The sequence below is a fragment of the Pteronotus mesoamericanus genome, unplaced genomic scaffold (assembly GCF_021234165.1).
Source record: "Pteronotus mesoamericanus isolate MK-2021 breed Mesoamerican mustached bat unplaced genomic scaffold, CSHL_Meso_final contig_50, whole genome shotgun sequence".
NCBI classification, from domain to species: domain Eukaryota; kingdom Metazoa; phylum Chordata; class Mammalia; order Chiroptera; family Mormoopidae; genus Pteronotus; species Pteronotus mesoamericanus.
In genome coordinates, this window is record NW_026555186.1 from 18,020,326 (window position 1) to 18,044,686 (window position 24,361).

Here is a 24,361-nt window from a genome sequence, read left to right on the forward strand (position 1 = left end):
TTCCCAAAAGTTTTTTAATTGTCCTAGTGATTACCAGTATGCTTATAAATAGCTTTTGTATTTAGTTATAGCCAGGGAATAGCTAGGCATTTCCCTAAACTTCCACCTTTACAGAGTACCTAAAGCCACTTTTGCCAACAATCTTGACATAATAGTAGTTATTACATTTGGAGGTGCTTCAATATCTTTTCCTTGGCCTATCTGTATCTTCAAAACCTCCAGCCATACACAAGCTCTGGGCCCTGAGAACAGAGAGCACCAACAGCAAGAACCTTGGACTAACATGGGCAAGAGCCCCTTGTCTGATCAAGCACACCACCTAGGCACTCTCTGCAGGACATGAATTGTTTTCCATTAAGAATCATCATGGGATAAGGATCCTGTGAAAAATGCAAGTGCAAAGAGGTAACAAGGCAAACATGGAGCACATCTCCAAAGATGTCCTAGAAGTCACTAGACAAAGGAACAGAAGAATTGAAAACCTAATCTTCTGGATATTTCTAGGTTAGAAACAGAAGGGGAGATCTCGACCTACTGATCGATGATCCAGTCTACAATCTGCAGTGAATTTGAATTATCTTCCAACTTGACATAAGGAAGAAGGAACAACAAAGAGCTACTATCTCAGTCTTCCAGTCCACTAGCAAATAAACCAAGGGTCTCGAGCTCAACTGACTGATGGAACAGACAAATGGAATAAATGAGCAGGTGAACTTGACTTTAGGGTCTGAAAAGCAATGGGGGACATTGGAGACTCAGCATATTGCAATCCATGTCCCTGAAACACTAGCTCCTCCTAGTGGGAGCACTACACAGCTGCAGCAGTTTGTGCCACTGAAAATTCAAGCCCAGAATTGCCAGATCTTCCAGTTTTTCTAAAAAAGCCAAAATTATAAATTCTTGTATGAATTTCTTATTTCTTAGAGTTTGGCAATTAATTAAATTTCTTTTAAAACACACAGGTCAAACCAGAGTATTTATGAGCCAGATACGGCCCACAGAGCACTAGGATGGGAGGTCGGATTATAACATTATACATACAACCCACAAGTCATCCAATTTTCCAAAGTACTCTTCCCTGCTCCCATGCCCTACTGTGCTTCCTATCTGCCTCCCCTTTCCTCAATATGCCAAATTATTACAAGCTACACAGATTCTAGGGTGTGTGTGCAGTGTGAGTAAATGATGCTATAATAACCTCATTCAACTCATTCAAGAGTCAGATGAACTCTGATCTTAATGCAAGGATCTTTATTTTTTTTAAATAAATATTAATTACTATGTAAATGAGTCAATCAAAAAACTGTGGTACATTTTCACAATGAAATACTGCAGAAAGAAAGAAGGAACTCCTACCCTTCACAACAGCATGGATGAACTGGAGATTATTCTGGTAAGTGAAATAAGCCAGGGAGTGAAAGACAAAAGCATATGATCCCACCTATAAGAGGAATCTAATGAACAAAATAAACCAATGAGCAAAACAGAAGCAGAGACACGGAAATAAAGAACAAACTGACAGCGACCAGAGCGGGGGGGGGGGGGGGGGGGGCGGGGGGGAATGGGAGAAAGAAGGGGGAGGGGCAAGCCAAGGAACATGAATAGAGGACTAGAGGGCATGGACACTGGGCAGGGTACAGAGGAGACTGACTTTGGGAGTGGGGTACAGGGCAGGGGAGAGCAATAGGGAAAAAGACAGGACAAATGTAACTGAACAACTATTATATATATATATATATAAATAAAAGAAAATAAAGATTAATTATTATGAATTGTTACGTTAGGTCAGACTGCTGAGCCAAATTACATCATTTTTTTAAAATTGTAAGTAAATAAGCCTTACATCTCCAAAAATGTCTCTTTTTTTTCCCATTAATAACTCGGAGACGTCCTGTTTCATATATTAGTAATGACTAACTGCTCCCAGGGTCACGGCGCTGGCATCAAGCTAGCATTATTTCATGCTAGAGGTAAAAATAGACCTCAAAAGAAATTTATTAACAGAACTGAAAATCATTTCCACTGAAAGTGCTGTAGGGTTTTTAGCTTCTACACAAAATAGATTGATTACCTGCTTTAAAATATTATTACCCAAGGGCATCCTATTCCAATCAAAGTCAGTCAATGGTTTAAGGAATGAGCTAACCCTACTGGGATTCAACCTACACATCTAGTTTGTGGATAGTTTCTAGATGACATTTTTCCCATAGGCTCTAACAGGATTTCTATATTAGATAATATTTGTTAATCATATAAACAAATTATGGTCTCCCATAGTCTAGGAGACTTTCTTCTTTTACTACATAAGGGTATGGTTTTCAATGCAGAGTGTCTCAAATGCATTCATTTAAGATGGGCTGGATGAGGGAAGGTTACTATATCATGACCATCTACACACATTAGTCTAGTCTTGCTGATAACCAAGTACAATGAAATTCTCCATTCTATCTAGCCTTCTCCACAATAAACTCTCTACGGATAATATTTTAGAGGGCGGCTGACTCTGACATCAATTTGGAAATAATCAGCTTTAATTGGTAGCTGAGTTCAAAATGAACAATTGTGGTATAACGGACCAGTGACATCATAAATATAACTGATTTAAATTAGACTTCATTTTTTAAAACTCTAAGTTCTTTAATTTCTAAGCCAGATAATTTCACAATAGGTCATTATGAAAATGGAAAAATGAGGAAAAAAAAAATCTAAGAAGGGATTTTTAATCCTATCTTTAGAATTCTTCTTTTACCAGTAGCATAATGGCAGTTAACTTATTTTGTTATAAGTGGCTATAACAAAAATCTACTCAATCAGTCCATACACATATTAAATAACAGCAAATATTCATCATTAGGCATGATATTCACAAACATATAACCCCCCAGGCCTCCTTGGTTGAAAATAAAGTACCAAAGAGACACAGTGGCCTCAAAACTTAGTAATAGGACTAATCCTTTCATCTGTTCCCAATATTGGTCTCTCTAAACAAAACTCACTCTTATGTACATGATTTACAATTGTTGTTTTTGTTGCTTATTATCAGAAAACCTACAAAATCTTTTAAAAATTTAAAGTACTGTGCCATGAGATCACATATTGTTCATTCACATATTGTTAATACTTTGTTAAAGTACTATGGCAGCATCCATACTTTCCAAGAAGAAAGTAAGACTGGAAGGAGGAATGAGAAGAAAAGGAGAAAACTGCTAACCCCACAAGTACTCAAATACCAGAGTATGCTAATTCTTACAAATTTACATAACCAAGTATGGTACCCACACAAAAACTTAGTGATTAAAGCAAATCTTTTGACAACAACAGTGCTTATTAAATAATCATAACAGCAAGAGGAAAACTGGATTCCCTAGAAGACAAAACAGTATCAAAAAAACCTGTAACAATAACGTTGATTTTTTTCCTTTTTACCATGTTTATTAAGGGACTAGATTCTGACGTATAAATCTACACGAGGAATAGCAACAAGTTTTAGAGACTGATAAAGTTACTATATTTTACATGTCAAAATTAAAAACAGCTCTATAAAAATCTGTTCCTTTTATAAAACGAAATTAGATTTCTAAATGAAAATACCTCTTCTATACTTGACAGTTCATTAAGTTACCTTTGGAGCAGTAGATTTACTCACGAACAGTAAATGTCAAATTTACATTCTTCTCTACCAATGAAGTCATACTTTTTTGTACAAAAATGACATTCAACATATTATTCCTTAAAGGAATAATCAGCGACCCTTGCTTTGAGTTTCACAATATAGCTTAACCAATTTTCTTTTCCTTCTTCAAAAGCAGGACACCAACTAGGCAAGTTACCCACCCGTTTTTATTTCAAACACGCTTATGGGAGTTTGGCTAATGGAAATTCCATGATAGTGAAAACAAAATGCTTCAATTTCAATTTATAAATGCTCATTATAGTCCAACTTACCTAAAACACTGACAAAGGCATCAAAGAGATGAAAAGTAAGCAGAGGTTCTTTCAAGTGACCATAGTAATCTGCTATAGTTTTAAAGACATCTTTTTCAAATCCTAAGTATGCAGGCTGCTTCAAATCTGAACAATTAGGCCCTATTAAAAAAAGAGAGAGAGAGAGAGAGTGAGATGGGAAGAAAGAGAAGCATTAGCAGGACAACCACCTCTAAGTGTCAGTCTCTGTGCATATTCAAGGTCAGAAAAGTTTTCATGGGGAAAACTGACATTAAATAAATTGACATACATTTTGTTTACACAAATATGATTTATGTCTAAATTGAAATCTATTATAAAACAATCAGAAAAATTGTTCACTGGCTTACTTCCATTTTTAAAAAATCCACTCTTTAATGTCCTTCTGAAAGGCATTTTTATTAAATGTAAACAATGATAACTTTCTTTGAAATATTCAGTATTTTCCTAGTCTTGTTACAGTTGACCATGAAAACAATTAGCTCAAGATAACAATTAGCTCACACATGTAACAGACACATTGTAAAGCTATTAATTATTTTATCATTGCTAGATTATAAAATTCTCGAGTCGGAGTTGAGGAAAATAATCAATTTCTGCCTCTAAACTATTTCGGACTGTTAAGAATTTATACAGTTTTTTCTTAAATATATACTGAAAAAGAGGTTTTACATTGTGTCTTATAATTCATTCTGATTCTAAAACTCTCTATTTAATCCCCAACCATCAAAAGATAGTTAATCAAGCAGAGTTATGTTGCAAAATCGGAGTAACTGTAAGAAGCCCAGAGCAACCTGGTCCCAACTCTGTCCTATGCCAGCAGCAGGGCAAAGATCCACTTGTACCTGGGACCAAAGAGGAACAAGAAATGTTTATTTAGCTCTCTACAGAGTTGGCAGCGAATGCCCCCAACAATCCATACAGAGACCGCAGATTTACACTGGCACACAGAGAGACAAACTCGAACCCCATGCCTTCAGGGATACGGCAAGGAGTCCCATGAGGAACGGTGTAACAAGCCTTCTCAATTCCCACCACAGCATGGAAGAATGGAGTCCAGCTGCACAGGCCCGTGCTAGGCCAGAACACAAGACGACACCACAGTACCCAAATAGATCTCCACCCCCAGAAGAATAAAAGATGAAGCCAGCAGAAATGAAAGGAAATTCAAACTATAGAACTGCTATAACCAAAGAGAAAGGATCAAACTGAAAGAGACAAGCACTCTGGGCCTTCACATTCCAAAGCCACTGAGACATTATGAATACGGCTTATTGTTGGTCTCTCTAATAATTTCTTACCTTTTAATATTCTAGTACACTTCTTATAAAATAACTTAATCTGATTGACTAAACTAATAAAAATTTTGAAAGATCTATATGTGTGGTACCACATTAACCTAGCAGCAAGCACAGCTACCATTTTTGCCTGCTTCTTCCTCTAAAATACTGCGGGCTTATAGTCACTGGAAATGCTGTCATTAGTTGGATGGGTCTCAGCAATACACACTGCCTTGACTTCCTCCCTTCCCAGGATAAGTATGCAGTTCATTCTACGCAACTGAACCCTTTTGTGAACACTTCATCATTCTTGTTAAAAATATGCAAAGAAAGGGGGAAATTTTCCCTAAAAATGCCAGTGCATAGTGAGCTCTGTAAGAAGAGGTCATATTTCTAAGGTCTTTTATTTCTTAAACATCTTGAACTTCAGAATATTTTTAAACTATTTTTTTATAAATGTTATTCCTGAGAGATTTTCGTAGAGTTGTTTTTATCCATTTCTGATTGAATTCTTGCAATCTACATGCACAAAGAAGAGAAAACAATTAAGCTGCTTTATATTTATTTAGCATCAGTCTCTCATTCTGTGGTCAACCATAGGCTGGTCAACAATGAAAGTACACAGGCCTATGTACACTCAGTCCACAGTAAATGCAGTTGGGCTCAAAGGAAAGAAGGAAGCAGCAGATTTACAGAAAAGAAGGCACTAGGCCTTCAAAATATCATATACTCAGTCTATCCTTTCTGTTCCCTTTTAGATGACTCTCATGGGAATCTAGACTCATTAAAAATTAAAAAAGGGTAAGAAATAGGTCAGAACTTAAAAGACTCAAAATAAATTCTTGGGACCAATAAGAATTTGGGAAAATTAATAACTGTATGCAACCATTCAAAAGGCTGGCCTTGTCCTTTGGCCACCCTTTTCTTCTTTGATATATAAATAAGCATCTTTATAAATTTGCCAACCATCCACTACACTTGATACATATGAGATATGTCCCTGCCCCCAAGAATTTCCACCTAATATACCACCACCTGATACACATGGAGAAAATTATTAAGTTGCTCCTCACATCTTTCTTCTCCATTGATGAGAAATTCCAGTTATTCTAACCTTTCTGCAAAAGTCTGGTGTCTTTATGCATACATCTTCCTTGAGGGAAAACTATACTCTTCACTAAGTTTTGATCATCACTGAAAATTCAGCAGCATAACCACAGCTTAGTAGTGACAACAATAAAATATATATATTTATGTATTTTTATAATATATAAATATATTATAACATAGTAGAGCCTAGATTTGTTACCCTGGCTTCCTCTGTTCATTCTCTGCTGATCAACCTTCAGATCCTAAGTTTGCCAGTAATTCAGAAATGGGTGATTTAGCCTCCCATTTATTCCGTCTATCTTGTCACTGCCAACTCCGGCCAAAGATATAATTTAAATTTAATTGATTTCAAATGACTGAGCAAGAAGAATAAAAATGACTCTCCCAAGGGAAAAACACGGAACTCTATATCTCAGAGGTTCCAAAACATTAACCAAAAAATGATGATAACCTTAACAGTTAAACACACAGTACTTTAGGCTTCACACAAATTTATTATATGGCTAGTCACATTCAGAACCACACTATATAATCATTTTCTGTATCTCACCACTGAGATCACCCACAGCAAGCTAAATAGTTATTTTAGTTTCATTCTATAATCCAACAAAACTAACCAGTTAAGTAAATAATTCAGAATCTACTAATTCAAGACTTTATATACCTGTCTCTGTACATACTAGTCTCACCCAAAAGTGAAGAAAGCAACTACCTCTCTGTGGTGATCTATGAAGCTGCAAAAGGCCCTGGAGACCAAGCATCACCACTATCAGTCAATCAAAGTAACTGGAGTTCTTCTCAACAACATCATTTTCTTGAGTTAAGCCAGTACCCATTAGAATCCCTTCTTTGGGTCAAGCTCTCTGAAAATCCCCCCAAAAATAGTACTGTTAAGTGAGATACTATAATTACTCCTTGCTTCACAGTGCCTGTGATATCCAATAAAGTAGATATCATACCTGTGACATGGATTTCATATGCCTATGAAAAACCTCAGAGGGACAACCTTGATTCAGGCATCACTGTACGTCCAGATTACTGAAACAGTCTTTCCTGTTCTCTGCATACAGGTTCTTCTCCTTCCAAACCATCCTGCATACCAGTTAGATTAGTCTCCTAAAACATTTCTCTCCTACTTAAACTATTACCCTGTAAAAAGCCAATAGTAGACAGGATCTGTTAAGCAAATTGGTGATATAATATAGGACCCACTTAGGAATCAATGTTTGAGGAATAACAGTAGTCCACTAGAAAACAAAAGCACAAAATTCCTTTAAAGGCATTCTATAACTCAGCCCTTTCACCATGTGACATATTTATCACTAAAAGTACAGCAATCCCAAAACAATTAACTACCAGTCTCACAGGTGTCAAATCAATGTTTAGGCCATTGAGCAAAAATATATTCTAATTCAGGGCGCTAATTTCTGTTAATTTCATAAAACTGGCAGACAGTTAGTACTTACAATTTGCCAAACACTTCATTGCTGACAATACCCAATGAGGAAGTTCTTCTGCAGAAAAATAAAAATAAAAAAATATTTTAATCATTGCATATAACTCTAGGAATTACACACATAGCTGGTATCATAAGAATGTAGACTTGCCCAGGTGATATGAAACATATCTACCATCACAAATCACCTATTTATGTATCAGAACATTTAAAAGATGAAAACTTTTCTTTAGTAGCAGTGTTACATGTGCTTGTATAAATCATGCCTGCAAAATTCTCTAAGGACAAGGTGAACTTTTCAAAGCTTTAATGACAAGAAGAAATGTGATGGTTTGTCCAGGGAAAATAACTAACAAATCAATTATCCTAAGAATTATATCAGGCAGAGAAAAAACAGAAGTAAAAATCAAATGCATCTGTGAAACCAGTTCCCCAAACACTTAAATAAAAGGTGAATTCCATATGTCCAAAGTCCAATATAGGTATAAGTTTATGTTTCAATTTTCAAAATGTTTTAAGGCAAAGTTCTACTGACATATTAACATAGGCCATTGATTTTAGAACAGCCTTAAAATAATAATGGTTAACACCGCTACAAAAAAACCCTAGGTGAGCCATTTGGTAGCATCTCTTCTTCCTTTCTGGCCCTGTCGCAGGCATTTGATGAGATGGCCTGGCACTCATGCTTCTACTTCTTCATCTTCACTTTCAGCAAAATTGCAGATGCCGGTTGAACTGTTAGATCTAACGAAGCCAAGTCTTGAGAAATGCTCTCTTCTTCCTTTAAGAACTTACTACTATGCCAAAAGACAACCAGTTATCTGACTGAAAGCTGAAAGCTGAAAGTATTAATGTTTGTTCTACTTAGAGAATGTTAAAGGATTTCAGATGTATCAGAAGGTCATACCCCCCTTCATTCTATATAACTTAACTTCACATGTGGTATTAACCAGACAACTCATGAATTCACAGATGTTTCTGTTTCCTGATGTCCTCCATTGCTGATACAGGGGCTATTGAAAGGGAAGCACTTCTGGTTTCAAAGACACTCTGTACCTGTGAGGAAACCTGGCCTTCAGCAACTCTTCCCCTCCCACCGCTGCTTGGGCTCCTTCTGGCACAGCTCTGTCTGCTGCCAGGAGGCTCCAGCCTTAATTCTAACAATAAATTATAAAACCCCAAAGTACTGTACCACCTTCCCACAACCAAAGGTCATTCTAGTTGCAGCTAATTCCCAGGATCAAGGGTTTGAAGTGAAGGAAGAACCAAAGAGCCCATTCAATTCTAGTCCATCCCTCATCCAGTGGAAGAAGGCTGTAAAATCAGTGCAGGGATTCTGACCCACCCACCATATGATTATAAATCAAAACTAAGGGAGGTACCTGCTGAATGTCTTGGGGTTTTTTTTTCTGATTTGTAAAGTAGTTTAGGGGAAAAAAGACATAAAAAAATTAAAACACCTTCAACATTTAAAAATCTACCTTTATTAAAAGAAAAAGAAAACATAAACCAAGAGTATCCCACAAAAACTGACAGAGATACCATTACAAAAAGGTCAGTGAGAACCTAAGATCAATCAGACCCCAGGATCCACCTGAAAACTGACTCAAGCTCTCAGGTAGGTCTTAAACTTACTCACTTCTCAGGGATTTTTCCAGGGATAACACAGAAGCACTTAGCGCCCAGTGTGGCAAATACTGAACTAGTCTCTGGATGGATTTTGCTGAGGTTTTCACTCCTGAGTATTCATCACCCTATGATATTTCCTTAATCCAAGCAATTAGTTAAAGGTATTAGGACATGATAGGAGGCTATGTGTAACAAGGGGGTAAGTTTACTTAGGGTTTAAGGACACGTCAAATAGAAGGTGATAGAACTGTGCACCAACATAATGATCAGTCAGAAAAAAAAATGGTTCTTATGTACTTACTTGACTTGTCATCAAGGATAACAACTCCCTGCTTGCTCACACTATATACATTATGTATGATGAACTTGGACTTGACAAGTTTGATGTCTAAAACTTCTTCTAAAGAATCTAGGCCAAGGATCTTCTGTAAACTAAAAAGATAAGTCATAATTATATTAATTACTTACTTTTTAAAAAAGTATTCTTTACCCAAAAACTTGGCACTGTAAAAACAGTCTTTAAAATGTGTTGTTTTTATGCATTTCACCCAATCTTTGTGGGGCAAAAAAGCTAGAAATTGAACATGATAGAACACACTTGAAAAATATTCTTTTGTCATTAGCATATTGCTTCATTAATTTAATAATGTAACACCTTGAATGCCAAAAAATGCTTTTATAAGACATTATAAAAACAAAAATTAGTTTATCCAATGATGAGAAACTGATACTAGTACATCTTTGTGAGGAAAAAAAAAAAGCTTGCTATAACATCACTAACTTTAATCACTATAGTACATCTAATATCTGAAAGACCAAATTTTCCATTATGTGTCTCATTAACTTAAGGGTTCAGTGTTTCTAGAAAGTTTAAGAACTTTCAAGTGTCTATTCTTAAGTATTATATAAATGACATAGAAAATACCCAGAATTCAATTAAATTATGTTTGATAAGCAGCATCATTGCAAATAATGCAATCAAAGTTGAGGTTTTTTTGATATAAGTCCAGAAAACTAAACATGCAGAGAATACTGGAGAAGCAAATTAGAATAAAATCACTGAAAAGTCTCATTACTATCAAATGCACATACTACGATAATGTCATAGACTTCCATATCTCTTCTACGTTGGCCTCTGTCAGCTGTCTGCGGTAAACGAGACGGCAAGCTGGCACCTCTCCAATAGCAATGCTGTGACGCTTGAACCACATCTCAGAATTCTAATGGTGCAGCGAATAAAAAGAAAGAAAACAAATATTTCAGTAGATAACATTAAGGTTTTATGAGAAATTTCCTTAATTTGGTTATTTGTAATTTGATTTTAAATATTAACAAATGTAAACTAACTTTCTTTGTATGGACTGCAAAGAAATAAAGTATGACTCTTAAAAATCAGGTCATATTATAAATGAATATTCAAGAATTGCAAAAGAGCTATGACAAGAAGCATGACATTTCCTGTGGAAGTTCCAAATAATCAGTGAAGTAACAATGAAGTAAAATTTATTATTTCAAAATTAAGTAGAGGAACATCTATCCAAATTCACACATTGTGCAAATTAAATGATTGTTTAAAACAAAATTATATTAATTTCAAGAATTCTCTATTTTTTGTAAGGAAAGATCAAATAAGTACAATGTTGAACAGCAGCCCTCAGATCGTAGGGATCCACAAAAGGCAAGTAGAACGAGAACTCCACAGGGACAGCTGGAGACAGCAAGGAGCAAAACTAAAGCTCAGAGAGACACACAACAAGAATGTTAATATAAATTCTCTCTGGATGTTATGGGTAATTTTATTCTTTTATCTCTGCCTGTAAACAATTCTATTAAATACATTAATAACAGAAATAGCAATTAAGTTACTGAGTCCCTGTGTGAACTCACTTAATTATCACAATAACCCTACCCCAGAGAGGTAATACCATCCCAGTTCCACTGAAAAGAAAGCTGAGACACAAACACAGTGATTGAAACAGAAACAAGCTCAAATAGCTAGTAAATGGAGGAGCCACGATTCAAACCCAAAACTGTTGCTCCTGGGCATACACTCCAACTTTCCACATTATACTGTCCCCTCAGCAAACGCAAGAAATAATTTTATGTATTTCATTTTATTTGATATAATGGCTAGGCGAGAGAGAAGACAGGACAAAACAAAAACAAAAACCAACTAATAAAGTGGAGGCAGAGTTAGAAAGAGGAAAAGAAATAAGAAATGAATAATAAATGCAAGTCCTTTAAGAAAGATAAACTGTTTCTCTATTGACTAGTAACTTCATCATTCCAAAACCTCTGTCAAGGGAAAGAGATCCTCCTGCTCTGCCATCCTTTCTTGGGACAATTTTCAAGATGCAGCAGTGTAGCTTTTAATGGAATTTAACAAGCAGGGAGCCTTCAAATTTCTACCACTTCATTTAAGGGGGAAGTATGAGAAAAAGCAAGACAACAGTTATCAAAACAAATGTAGAATCAGATGACCAGGAACATGATACCCTGTAGGGGTGGATTGGTTGATGAATCGAAAACTGGTGCACCCCTTCAGGGCGCCTGAAAAATGTGAATCTGAAAATATAAGATAGAAGTCACTGTCAGAGCATTACAGTATGCTAATGAGCAGCTGGGTTTTGTAGAGGTAATACCAGGAATATTACATTTTCACAGAAACAAAGAGAACAGAAAAGGGAAGTTATGCTGATGACATAAATACAGATTGATTTAATATGGGATTTTATATCTTTTGTATAAACAACGCTGGGTGACCCTTTAATAAAAAACATGTCTGTTGAATAACAACTCTACTGAGGGGATCTACTGATGAGGTGTTTAAATATGAACGTGCAAAAAGAATGTACCTTATTTCATAGAGCTTGTATTTTAATTTTCTCTACATAGGGACTATCAAGTAGACTCTAACTGGGTACTCCTCATTAGGAATTCATTAAATAGTCCTCAAATACCCTTTGTGCTCTCTCTTTCAGAGTAGTTCCACTTTGTTTCCTAATAATCTATGTTTGTATTGTCTGCTTCACTAGACCATGAGCCATTTTAGAGCAAGACTGTATCACATATCGCTGTATCTGTAGAGCCAGCACAACAGACACTTAATAAATCTTTGTTGAGAGAATAACTTAATGACTTCCAAATATGACCTCTCTTCTTAAGTTCCAGTGCCATTCTCTCCATCTGCCTATCAGACACTTCCATTTAATACAACCCGACTTTATCATCAAACATATTTAAAACCAAATTCATCACAGCCCCTGACATATCTGCAAGCCCTTACACAGTCCCCATTTCTGTCAACGGCATCACTTTTTTCTTGAATTATCTTTGATAAAGCCTAAGCTCCTTAACTATTGTCTCAGCAATATAACACAACCTCTTCAGATAACCCTTTTAATTACATTGCCAGAAATGTTTACATCAAATCTTTGCACACAAAAGTATGAACTGGACACCAAGTCCTATAAGACTAGATTAACTTAAAATATTGGTGTTATTCTAATTCCTAAAAACTGCCAAACAAAATTTTTCTCTGTATTTTATTTTTTAAGCATTATTTCAATCGTGGTAGTCTTGCCCTGGCTGGTGTGGCTCAGTGGACTGAGTGCTGACCTGCAAACCAAAACCAAAACTGGGTTCAATTCCCAGTCAGGGCACATGCCTGGATTATGGGCCAGGTCCCCAGTTGGGGGCATGCAAGAGGCAACTGATGACTGTATCTCTCACACATCAAGGTTTCTCTCCCTCTCTTTCTCCCTCCCTTCCCCTCTCTCTATAAATAGATAAATAAAATCTTTTAAAAAAAATCTTGATAGTCTTTAGTAGGGATATTTCAAAGAAAAAGTATGTCCCCCCAAAAGGAGTTCATTGTACAATGAGCTTAGGTTTTCCCACACTAGGAGATTATGAAAAAATATATATTTTTTTTTAATTCTCACCCGAGGATATGCTTATTAATTTTAAAGAGTGGGGAGCAGGGGTGCGGGGGTGGGGGTAGAGAGAAGCATCAATGTGAGAGAGAAACACTGACTGGTTTCCTCCCATAAGTGCCCCAACTGAGGGTCAAACCCACAACCTAGGTATGCGCCCTGACCGGGAATCAAATCCACAACCTTTTGGTGTACAGGGTGATGCTCCAACTGAGGCACCCGGCCAGAGCTTCCTTGGTTCATATTTTGTGTAGGGCTCATTCCACAATACTCCATGTCCCACCCCTCTCACTCTCAACTTGTCATAAAGTTCAGAAGGAGGAGACAAACAGGGAAAAGAGCAAATTATAAAACAGAAAAGAAAAGGAGATATAATAAGGGAGTTTTAACTCCCTTGGTCCCAAGCAGAAAACTGCTTGGTCTGAACATAAGAAAACAGCTACTATATGTTTGGTCAAATTGTCAATAGGCAAGAGTGAAAAAATGCAAAACCCAGCCTCTCTTTGTTACTGGTCTCTCCGTTATTGACAGGTAAGGTATTGTTTTAAAGTACTCTCAGACCATAGTTCATAAGGAACTGAGAGAACTGGACGAAGCTGGTGGTCCACACACTGCTACTTATTTCTCCCTGCTGCTAGCCCTCCGTCTGACAGTAATGGCACTTACCATCACCACTGGCCTCGCTGGGATGTTCTCCTGGGAAGTGCCTGGTAGGGGTTCATTCCACTGTGGAAATTTAACAACATCTTTTTGGCACGGGGGCCTCTTTGGATATGGTTTCAGGGGTGAGGAAAGGGGAAATCTAAAATCCAAGAAGAAAACCTCTATTATTGTACTCAGTAGAAGACACAGATATTTTAACAACAGCCATTCCTTATATCCTTGAGAATTTATATAACAGCAAACTTCATATAATAAATAAGTTTGAACTTAAGTCATTATACATGGCGAATTATACCCAACAATACATAAGTTTTAAAAAATATTCTTCATCATACCCATCAAATAACTTTTAAAAGAAAAAAAAATGTGACACATTTTCTATGACTGTAGTAATTAGTTTATTACGCCGATTAATCATTTTTGAAAGTACAAGCTTCAGAGGAGCAACAGGATCTTGAAATATATAAAGTATTTCCATCAAATGAATTTTTACCCTTACGTCCAAAGAAATCTAAGCAGTTAAAAATGTAAGAAAAATAAGAGCGACTAGCTATGTATTAATTGAGAAACCACACACAAACCAAAGAATATAGGAGAGAGAAAGGGGCTGAAAGGGCAAAGTTTACAGGGTTGGGAGATGGGAAAAAAATGGGAACAAAGCCCATCACACTTTGTGTACTAATACCTCCAATCCAGTTAAACTTAGACCTTAAAACACAGGGTATGGGTAGACTTTAATCTTGCTGGTCATAACTTTGACCTAAGGCATAGGTCCTTCAGCACAAAATGAATACAGAAACAGCTTCATGTTCTTTGCCTTGTTTTTCATATCTGTGTTTTTGCTGTCATTTATTTTTCATTGTTGACACTATAACAGACGCTCCCATTTTTCCCTCTTTGCCCGCCTTCACCCCCATTCCCCAAGTCTTCACCACACTATTGTCTGTGTCCACGGGCTATGCATACGTTCTTTGGCTAATCCCTTCACCTTTTACCCAATCCACCCCCAACCCTTCTTCTTAATATATATTTTGAGAGTAAACATATTCCATTTAAAAACCATCTCCAGAGGTCAGTGGAGCTTTTTTCCACCATCCAAGTACACACTGTACCCACCACCCCTCACCTTGTCGTTAATCCAAATTTAAGTCAACAGGAAAGCTTTCAGTCCCAAACCTAGGTTAAACCTGGAGACTGGCTTGTCACATACACACCGTGCTGCTAGGAGGCAATGCTGTTCCAGGAGCACAGCATTTCTAGTTCATTGTAACAAGCAAGTACAACATGCAGCACTGCAGTATCAGGTAAACATGTGCACAGGGGGAGGTGAGGCAAGGACTCAGAGAAAGCAGTCAAATGGAAATCAAAAGACCCTTCTCTTTCAGAGCTCCCCTATCTTATTTGTAGAGGTTATTCAATAGTTTCTTTAATTACATTGCAAACTTCTGAGTCCGCCCCGGAGCTATTCTGTTGTCCTTTTCTTTGTCGGTATAGTAGACTGGAGCACTCTCAGGCACAAAGGGATCATCTGGATTAGGATCACACAACACAGAACAGATGGACCAGAGTCCTTCAGAAAGTTAGTGCAGAAGGCCAAGCCGCTATGACTACAGAAAATCAAGACAAATGATGCCATTACTGTTACTATTTGAATGATAAATTCTTGTTGTAAATGCAATCTTAGGTAGTTTGAAGGGGTAATCTGTTAGAAAATGAATTATCAAGAAAAATACTCCACTCTGACGGGGACTGTCATTTGTCCCCCTTATTGTAGCTTGCCCAAGGAACCTATCTCCAACAGGACCTGCAGAACACTGTGCTGGGCCGGGGGTGGGTCCTGCACCAGGTCATTAAATTCCTTGTGGATTCTCTTCAGAGCCATCACGGCAGGTGGGTGGCAGGGACAGGGGTGGGGTCAGGGAAGGGACCAGGAACAGGCGCAGGGACCCCCTCAGTGATCAAAGGTCTGGTAGAACCCACTGAGGGCCGAGGCTGGACACCTGGCGGCGGCCCCTGGATATGTTCTTCCTCCTCACCTCAGCGCCGCCTCCTCGGCCGTGGGGATCCCTGAATCCCTCCAGGCACTCTCTCCTCTTAACTGGACGGCCGGAAGGACTGACTGCCTGCTGAGGGGCGTGCATGCCACCTAGCCTAACACATTTTTTAATAAACTGGCCCTGTTACCATTTATATTTCATTATTAAATGTGTTCTTAATGGGATGCTAGGGTAAGCCTTTTCTTTCACCCGGCTCAAATCCTGACTGCCTTATAACTCCAGCTGAAATGTGTACTTAAGTATGCAAATAGAAATTATTGATAGATAAATCTTAAGCAATACCTACTAAGGAAGCATACATTAGAACAAAAATCATTTGGCCTAACAGTCATTTTTATAACTACTTCTAATAAAGATTAATCCTCCTTCCCTGGAATATCCAACATTTCACATTGAGATTGAAGTTTCCACCTAGAAATCCATCTCAAATGATGTAGAAAGCTGTCCAATGTCCTTTTTCTGCCTTTCAGTAACCCTCTGTTCCTAACACTCCTAGGTATCAACAACATCATTCCTGAACTAACACATACAATCTAACTCTCTTTAATCTGGTCTAGACCATACCTGATAAAGAACAACAGAAAGGTAATACATATTTTCCTTAAAGGATCTTTTTCTGTTAGTTTGTTAGAAAACAATAAACTACATTGCACTGCACTGATAAAGCAACGCAAGAACTCTAGTTCTTAATGTTGACAATTAACTTTTTAGTTTGATTTTTTATTTAGTTAAGCCAAAATAAAGGCTTAAAATTTTGTTCATGATATCCAGAGAAAACAATAATTCAAATAAATTATAAAGGTCTTATTCCTAAGGCAAATGCAAAAGTAAAGAATTTTAAAATTTCTATAGAATTACAAGAAAAAGTTTTATTGAGGTGAATCAGGAGAATCACAGATAAAGATTACAGTGAAGAAACTTCAAAAGCAGTCACAACAGACTTGAAGAAAGATGACTGATGGAGAGAAGCTGAGTTTCACCTGCTCTGAAAAGAACATCCAATAACCGTACTTTTATTTGAAAGGTCAGTTTTGAGTCAGAAAAAAAAGAGCTCTGCAAATCATTAAATCAAGTTAAAGACAAATAAACTGAAAAACAGCTTAAATGTTTGTTATGTAAGTTAACAAGGCCGTTATTTCCAAATGATTCCAAAGTACAAATTAAATTAAACTCTAAAGCCGGTGAAATTACCCTGGTTGGTAAGTAGAGCCTGGCTTACAGAAGTCCAATCCTGTTTCTTAGTCACCAACAATCACCATGTTAGTGAGCAGAGAAAGAAGCCATCTTGGAAGTGAATTCTCCAGCCAAACTAATGGTGTATGGGTAAGGGGCAGACTGTCAGATGAGCTTTTTCTTAAGTTTTGACCAAAAAAACCCCCAAAAAACGGTGAGTAAAATATAACACGTTAAGCCATCAAAATAACGTCACAAGAAGACAGCATTTCACACTTGACAGACTGGCAAAACTTTAAGCCAGTCAATATCAGACCTAATAAGGTTGAACATGTACATATCCTCTCAACTAATTCCACAAGGTAACTCTGGGTATCCGAAAGAAACATCCACATGTGTAAAAGGAAACATCCATAAATGTCCATGGGAACATAACAGCAAAATACAGAAAGCAACCCAAACAACCACTAACAGAAGAACACATAAAGAGACTATGGTATATTGATACAAAACAATAGAGTATAGATGAGAAAATCCCACAAACTGTTAATTAAATGTATCAACCAACATGGATGAATCTGCAAAATCATAAAAAAAAGAACAAGTCAGAGAAGAACAAAAACTCTTTGGTATCTTTTATATAAAATTCAAAAGGAAAAAATATTTCAGAAATAAATCAATATTTTGTTTAAAGATAGAAGTATGTTAAAACAATAAAGAGAAGCAAGGGTATGATTAAGACAGATCAGGATATTAATGACCTCTTGAGGAAAATAAGCAAAGTATGGGTAAACAGATGTTGATTTTATCATTCTTATATAAATTGTTCAGCTATGGTGTATACATTTTTCTATGAAAGATATGTTTTTCAATAAAATTGTTTGAGAACATTGAAAAGAACAGAGCTCCCTCTAGTGGGCTACATTTGGTTTTGCTTTATAAATTTAATTCTAACATTATGATATGGATTCCAAAATCAAAAGTCCCTTAGAAATGATCTAGTACTGACTCCACATTTCTGCACTGAGGCCAGAAAAGGTACTGACCACAGCTAATCATCCAAAGAAACAATCCAAGTCTCCTATTGCCACCTCCACTACCAAGTACTGGTTGCAAAACAAAAAAAATTTAGAAAGTAATCTATACTAGAACTACTATCCTTTGATGAGTTTACTTAAAACAAATTAGAATGTATTACCTAATCAATCTATAAAAATAGTCTAGGGCACCTAGACTTCTGGCCAAGATGGAGGCGTAGGTAGATACACTTCACCTCCTTGCACAACCAAAAGACAGACAACAACAAATTTAAAAATAAAAGCAAAAAACCACCAGAACTGCCAAAAAATCGACCTCATGTAAGTCCAACAACCAAGGAGTTAAACAAGAAACATTCATCCAGACCAGTAGGAGGGACGGAGATGGCAGCCAGGGCCAAGGGGACACACAGCAAGACGGCGGCTGGAGGACCAGGCAGGCGAGGTAGTGGCTGGCGAACCAGGCAGTCCCACACTTGAGCACCGATAAACCAGGAGGAACACTGGTGAGCCAGACAGACTCTGCAATCCAGGGTTCCAGGATGGGAAAAGAAATCCTCAAAACTTCTGGCTGTAAAAACCTGTGGAAGTTTCAGCAGTGGGAGAAATTCCCAGTCTCACAGGAGTGTTCACTGGAGAGACCCATGGGGTCCTAGAACGTACACAAACCCAGTCACCCAGGAATCAGCACCAGAAGGGCCCAATTTGCTTGTAGTTAAATAGGGGAAGTCACTGAAAGCCAGCCAAGAGCCAAGCAAGCGGCAGCGTTCCCTCTCAGCCCCTCCCCCACACATAGTATCACAACAAAGCGATCTGAGTTACCCCTCCCCCATGAATACCTAAGGCTCTACCCTTACAACATAACAGGTGCGCTGAGACAAAGGAATATGGCCCAATGAAAGAACAGATCAAAACTCCAAAGAAAGAACTAAGCAATGAGGAGATAGCCAACCTATCAGATGCAGAGTTCAAAACACTGGTAATCTGGATGCTCACAGAAATGACTGAGTATAGTCACAAAATAAAGAAAAAAGTGAAGGCTATGCAAAGTGAAATAAAGAAAAATATACAGGGAACCAACAGTAAAGCGAAGGAAATCAGGACTCATATCAATGATTTGGAGCAAAAGAACGAAATAAACATTCAACCAGAACAGAATGAAGAAACAAGAATTCAAAAAAATGAGAGGCTTAGGAACCCCCAGGACAACTTTAAATGTTCCAATATCCAAATCATAGGGATATTGCCAGAAGGAGAAGACGAAGAGCAAGAAATTGAAAACTTATTTGGAAAAAAAAATGAAGGAGAACTTTTCCAATCTTGGGAAGGAAACGGACTTCCAGTATAGGAAATGGAGAAGCCAAAGAACTTAAATGCACAACCCACGGACATGAACTAAGGGGGAAGAATGCCAGTGGGAGGGGAGGTGCAGGGAGGAGGGGAATAATGGGGAGAAAAACAAATAGAACTGTAATAGCATAATCAATAAAATATACTTTAGAAAAATAGTCTAGGGCATCTAAACCATAAGGAAAGCATAGTTTATAATTTTAATAAATTTGACCCATAAATGTCAGGGGACAGAATGATTTAAACTTCTTTCCATAATACATACTGAAATTATTCCTTTGGCATCAGCAGAAATTTGCAGCATCTAGCAGGAGTGTCTCTGGGCCACACTGGAAGAAGAGGAGTTGTCTTTGGCCACACATTAAATACATTGCAACACGTAATCACAAAAAAAATCTCATGTTTTAGGTAAATTTACAATTTTGTGTTGGGCTGCATGCAGCCTGTGGGCCGCAGGCTGGACACCCCTTTTGCCCGCCTGAACCTGCCTCTTTGCCTTCTTAAGTAATCTAAGGCCTTTGTATAAAAAAGCCAGCCGGGCAGTGATTACTGTAGGTGCTGACCTCTCTGACACTGCCATTTCCCAGAAACCTACATTATCTTTCACAATATGCTTGAAGCTCTATCAGGAACAGAAGTGTTCGACAAAAGAAGAATGAGAGATAAGACGTCAAATTAAGGAAGCCTTTGAACTTCCAGCTCAAATAGAGAAAGACTCCATTGTGAGTAAAGGATCAAATGAGCTTTTTAAAGAGATGTGATCCAATCTGAAAGCCACTCCTACTGAAGATTAACAGCCACTATTTAGAAAATAAATTCTGCACAGGTTTTGTTAGATTTAGATTTAAGTAGTTCATGGTTTTTGGAGCTATTGTAAATTAAAGTCCTAGGTAGTTTATGTATGTTCTGTTGCAAAGTCTGTGTATTTAAAGCTATAAAACACTGCTGAGAGATTAAAAATCTAAATAAACTGAAGGATATACCATATTCATGATTTGGAAGACTCTATTTTGTTAATTCTGCAAATCTCTGCAAACTGATCTACAGATTCCACACAATTTGACTCAAAATCTCAACAGAAATTTTTGTAGAAATAAACAAGTTGATTCCAAAATTTATATGAAAAGGCAAAAGAATTAGAATAGTCAAAACAATTTTGAAAGAGAACAAAGTTGGAGGACATTCTAAGAGATTTCAAGATTTATTATAAACCTACTATACTCAGGACAGTGTTGTGCTGGAGACAACATATAGAACATATAGGACTCGGTATGGTGCTATGTGTCATGTACATATAAAGACACGGCTGGTAACAATGGGGTGGAAGCAGGAAGAGCCTTACAAACCACCCTCCGCAGTTACCCATTCCCACAACCAGAGGTCCTGTCCCCTACAAAGCTAGTACTCTTGCTAAGAAACATAGCGGGGCACTCTGGCCTCCTTGTGGCAGGGAGCAGCAGGCAAGCAGAGGAATCACCAGCATGGCAGCGGCGGCCAATCCCAGCCAGCAGACAGAGGGCAGGCCGCGCGGACCCCACTGAGGCAGGAATACCTGGGGCAGCTCTTGGTACTTTCTTGTCCCCCTATGTGCAGAAACACCAGCCTGGTAAATGCAGAGTTAAGAGTTCCGAGTCTCAGAAATTAACTTCTGGGTCACACTACCAGGTAAGCAAGCCAAATCCTGCCGGGGTAATAGGTGGGGGTGAGGAAATTTACAATGGAGAGAGGAGAGGGAAAGGACGAACACCAGCTGTAGCCGTGAGATCAGCAAAAGGGACTGCACTCTTCCTAGTAATGTCCTTCTCCTAGACTTCACCACAGGAACAAAGCCCCATGAACATGTGTGGAGAAGCAGATCTGGGCAGCACAAGAAAGGGACTGTGCCAGCCACGGAGGTGCACAGCCCACATCTCCCTTCAAGACCCCAACAGACTCCAGTCTCTAGCTGCTGGACCTTTCATGCTCCTCCCAGGAAGCTTCCAGCACATGCATGAGCACAGCGGGGGCTCTGAAGCCAAGCCAACCCTAACAGAAGCCACAGAACTCTTCCAGCAGGCGACCTCTGCCCAAGGACTCCCACCAGCCTGGCCAAGACTTTCTCAGGACTGCACCCAGGGGGCTGCTGCCCTTCCTACCCAGTTCTTTCCCCCTCTATTTCACAGAGGTCAGACCTGCATCACGACCTGAAGGTTCACCCCAGGTCCTGTTCCTTTTCCCTGTATCCTTTCCATGTGTCCCAGCACCCTGGCATTTAATCGCTTCCATTACCTAGGTCCATCTTGGCATCTCCTCCCCTTCTCCGAGGGCCCAAACTAACAGAATCTTCTAGTAATTTACATTCATCTATGTGCGATGACTTTACATCACTTCCAACAATGTAAGTGCCTACTACATATCAGATACCACTGGATAACAGAGATACAAGAATTAATATCAGTTCTTGCCCTCAACAGGAGTAAGCAACCACGGCCTGCAGGCCAAATCCCACCACTTCCTTTAGTAAGCACAGTTACACTGGAACACAGTCATGCACAATCCCTTACATGCGCTCAGCAGTCAGGCAGTTGTGACTGAAGTTCTATGAACCACAAACTGGCCCTTTACAGAGCAAGGGTGCTGAGCCCTGGTCTAGTTGGACCAAAGATACCCTCAAGACAGAAATGTGAGCATCCTTACTTTGTAGATGAGTACACAGAGGTTCAGGGTGTAAGCAATTTGCCTAAGATCACATGGGCAGCAGGAACTCAGAGCTGGAATTCAAACCTGGGCCTGCCTGCCTCACTCCAAACCCTGTGCTTGTTGTATCCCTTGCATTACTGAGCTTGTGTTATACTTTACCACAGCTCATTTGATGTGGGAAATGACTAAGCCACTTTACCTCAGGAACAGAGGTGAGGTAATTATTGCTTAACTGTTGCCCAGTAAAAAAGAAACCCTTCGTTTACTAATCTTTGAACTTCTTTCTCAATAAATATGAGGCACTGAGCTAGGTGAGAAGGCCATAGATAAAAGCAAATTCTTTCAAGACCTTATCTACCACCATCCTTGCATAATGACAGGCAACATGTTCTTACACACTACAGCCTCACTCATGATCACATGATGACGCCTTTTATAAGCAATTCCCTTACCTTGATCGCCCTCTCTCCCTTCCTTGCCTGGCAAGCACCTGTTGAGGCATCCATACTCCACCCAAGTGTCACCGCTGACGCAAAATATTCTCTGACTTACTCAAGCAGAGCCGATTCCCCAGTCCTCCAAGAGCAGTGAATTCACATCCTTACGATGGCATTTGTGACAATGAATTCTAATTTATCTGTGTGCCTAAATTTTAACTCTGAAGATAGGGTCATGCATCTAAAGTGCTTAGCGGTGTGGCTGGCATAAGTAGGCACTTCATGATGCTTGAGAAAGGAAACGGAGGCAGGAGGGGAGGAGGACAGGGAGAAGCAGCACATGGGAGGATCTAATTAACACTGGCCCCAAAAACACCGAAGAGCTCTAAGAAAAGGCCAGAACCTAAGTATTAATCATGCAACTGGTGAAATGCTAGCTGGACATAAGTTGAATAAAAATGCTTAAACAGACTATGCTTTCTGATACATAAAACATTTTTCTGGTCTTTCCCACTTCTACTTTGCAAACATATTAACTCCTCCAATCCAGAGAATGGTATATCCTCACCTTTCAAGGACTTTTATAAATCTGGTCTTATAACCTGCATCTCAAGGTAAATGCCCACTCCCCTCAGGAAGCTACAGTTTGGGATTAACTGAGAAAAACTGATTGATACCTACATGATCTTTATTATTTTGTTTCAAGATTAACAGTATTTGAGAAGCACTCCTGTTCAATCTACCATCTCTTCATTTAAAATGGGAGCATTCAGTGAGCCAATGTCCTTTGATTTTTCTGGCTTCCACTGCTCCACTTCCTATTAATGATAACAACCAGGTATCATGAATTCACAGGAAAGAAACCTCGGCAAAGGTTAAAAAAAAAATGGCTGGCGTGGCTCAGTGGACTGAGTGCCGACCTTAGAACCACAGAGGTCGATGGTTCAATCCCCAGTCGGGGCTCATACCTGGGTTGCAAGCTAGGTCCCCAGAAGGGGGCGCATGAGAGGCAACGACGCATTGATGTTTCTCTCCCTCTCTCCCTCCCTTCTACTCTCGCTGAAAATAGATAAAATCTTTAAAAAAAAAATTGATTTTCAATTTTTCAAGCTGGCAAAGGCCAAGAGACTATAACAAATAAATATAAAGGAAAGGGATACAGAAACCTGACAGGGGACATGAAACACAAGAACTAAGACCACAAATAAAGGGCCAGGATACAAAGTTAAGTCATGGGTTTTAAATTTTTACAAATTAATCATCAAAAGCCTTTAAAAATATTATAAAATAGAAGTTTATCAGTAACCAGGAACTGCTATTTCTGAGTGAGGATGATACCGGTAGATCTGGCCACACCCTAGAGCGAGGGAGGGGTCGCAGGAAATGCCCGAGGAGGCGTGGGTAAGCCCTGCCGCCAGCATGGTGCATGAGGACAGATTTCTGGGCAGAGATTTGATGGGCGGCCCTGCCTTGCGCGAGGCTAGCAAGGGTGATTGATGGGAGAAGCCCTCCTACTCCCTTCTGGAACATGGCCGCAGAGGGAGGTGCTGACCTGCCAGTCTAGCCTGGGAAAGGGACAGGATTGACTGGGG

The 24,361-nt window shown here is 38.6% G+C and overlaps 1 protein-coding gene and 1 pseudogene across 1 annotated transcript in view; both read right to left on the minus strand.

Moving 5' to 3' along the window:
• The window catches only part of DEPDC1B (DEP domain containing 1B), a 56,685-nt gene that overhangs the window by 20,943 nt on the left and 11,381 nt on the right, over positions 1-24,361 (minus strand). Inside the window, exons 3-7 of the mRNA XM_054578651.1 lie at positions 14,040-14,175; positions 10,531-10,658; positions 9,740-9,870; positions 7,820-7,867; positions 3,946-4,086 (exon numbers count right to left, since the gene is read on the minus strand). Coding sequence (XP_054434626.1) covers positions 3,946-4,086; positions 7,820-7,867; positions 9,740-9,870; positions 10,531-10,658; positions 14,040-14,175 — 584 coding nt within the window. The remainder of the gene's footprint in view (positions 1-3,945; positions 4,087-7,819; positions 7,868-9,739; positions 9,871-10,530; positions 10,659-14,039; positions 14,176-24,361) is intronic.
• On the minus strand, positions 15,467-15,918 carry LOC129074416 (ubiquitin-conjugating enzyme E2 D2-like; annotated as a pseudogene).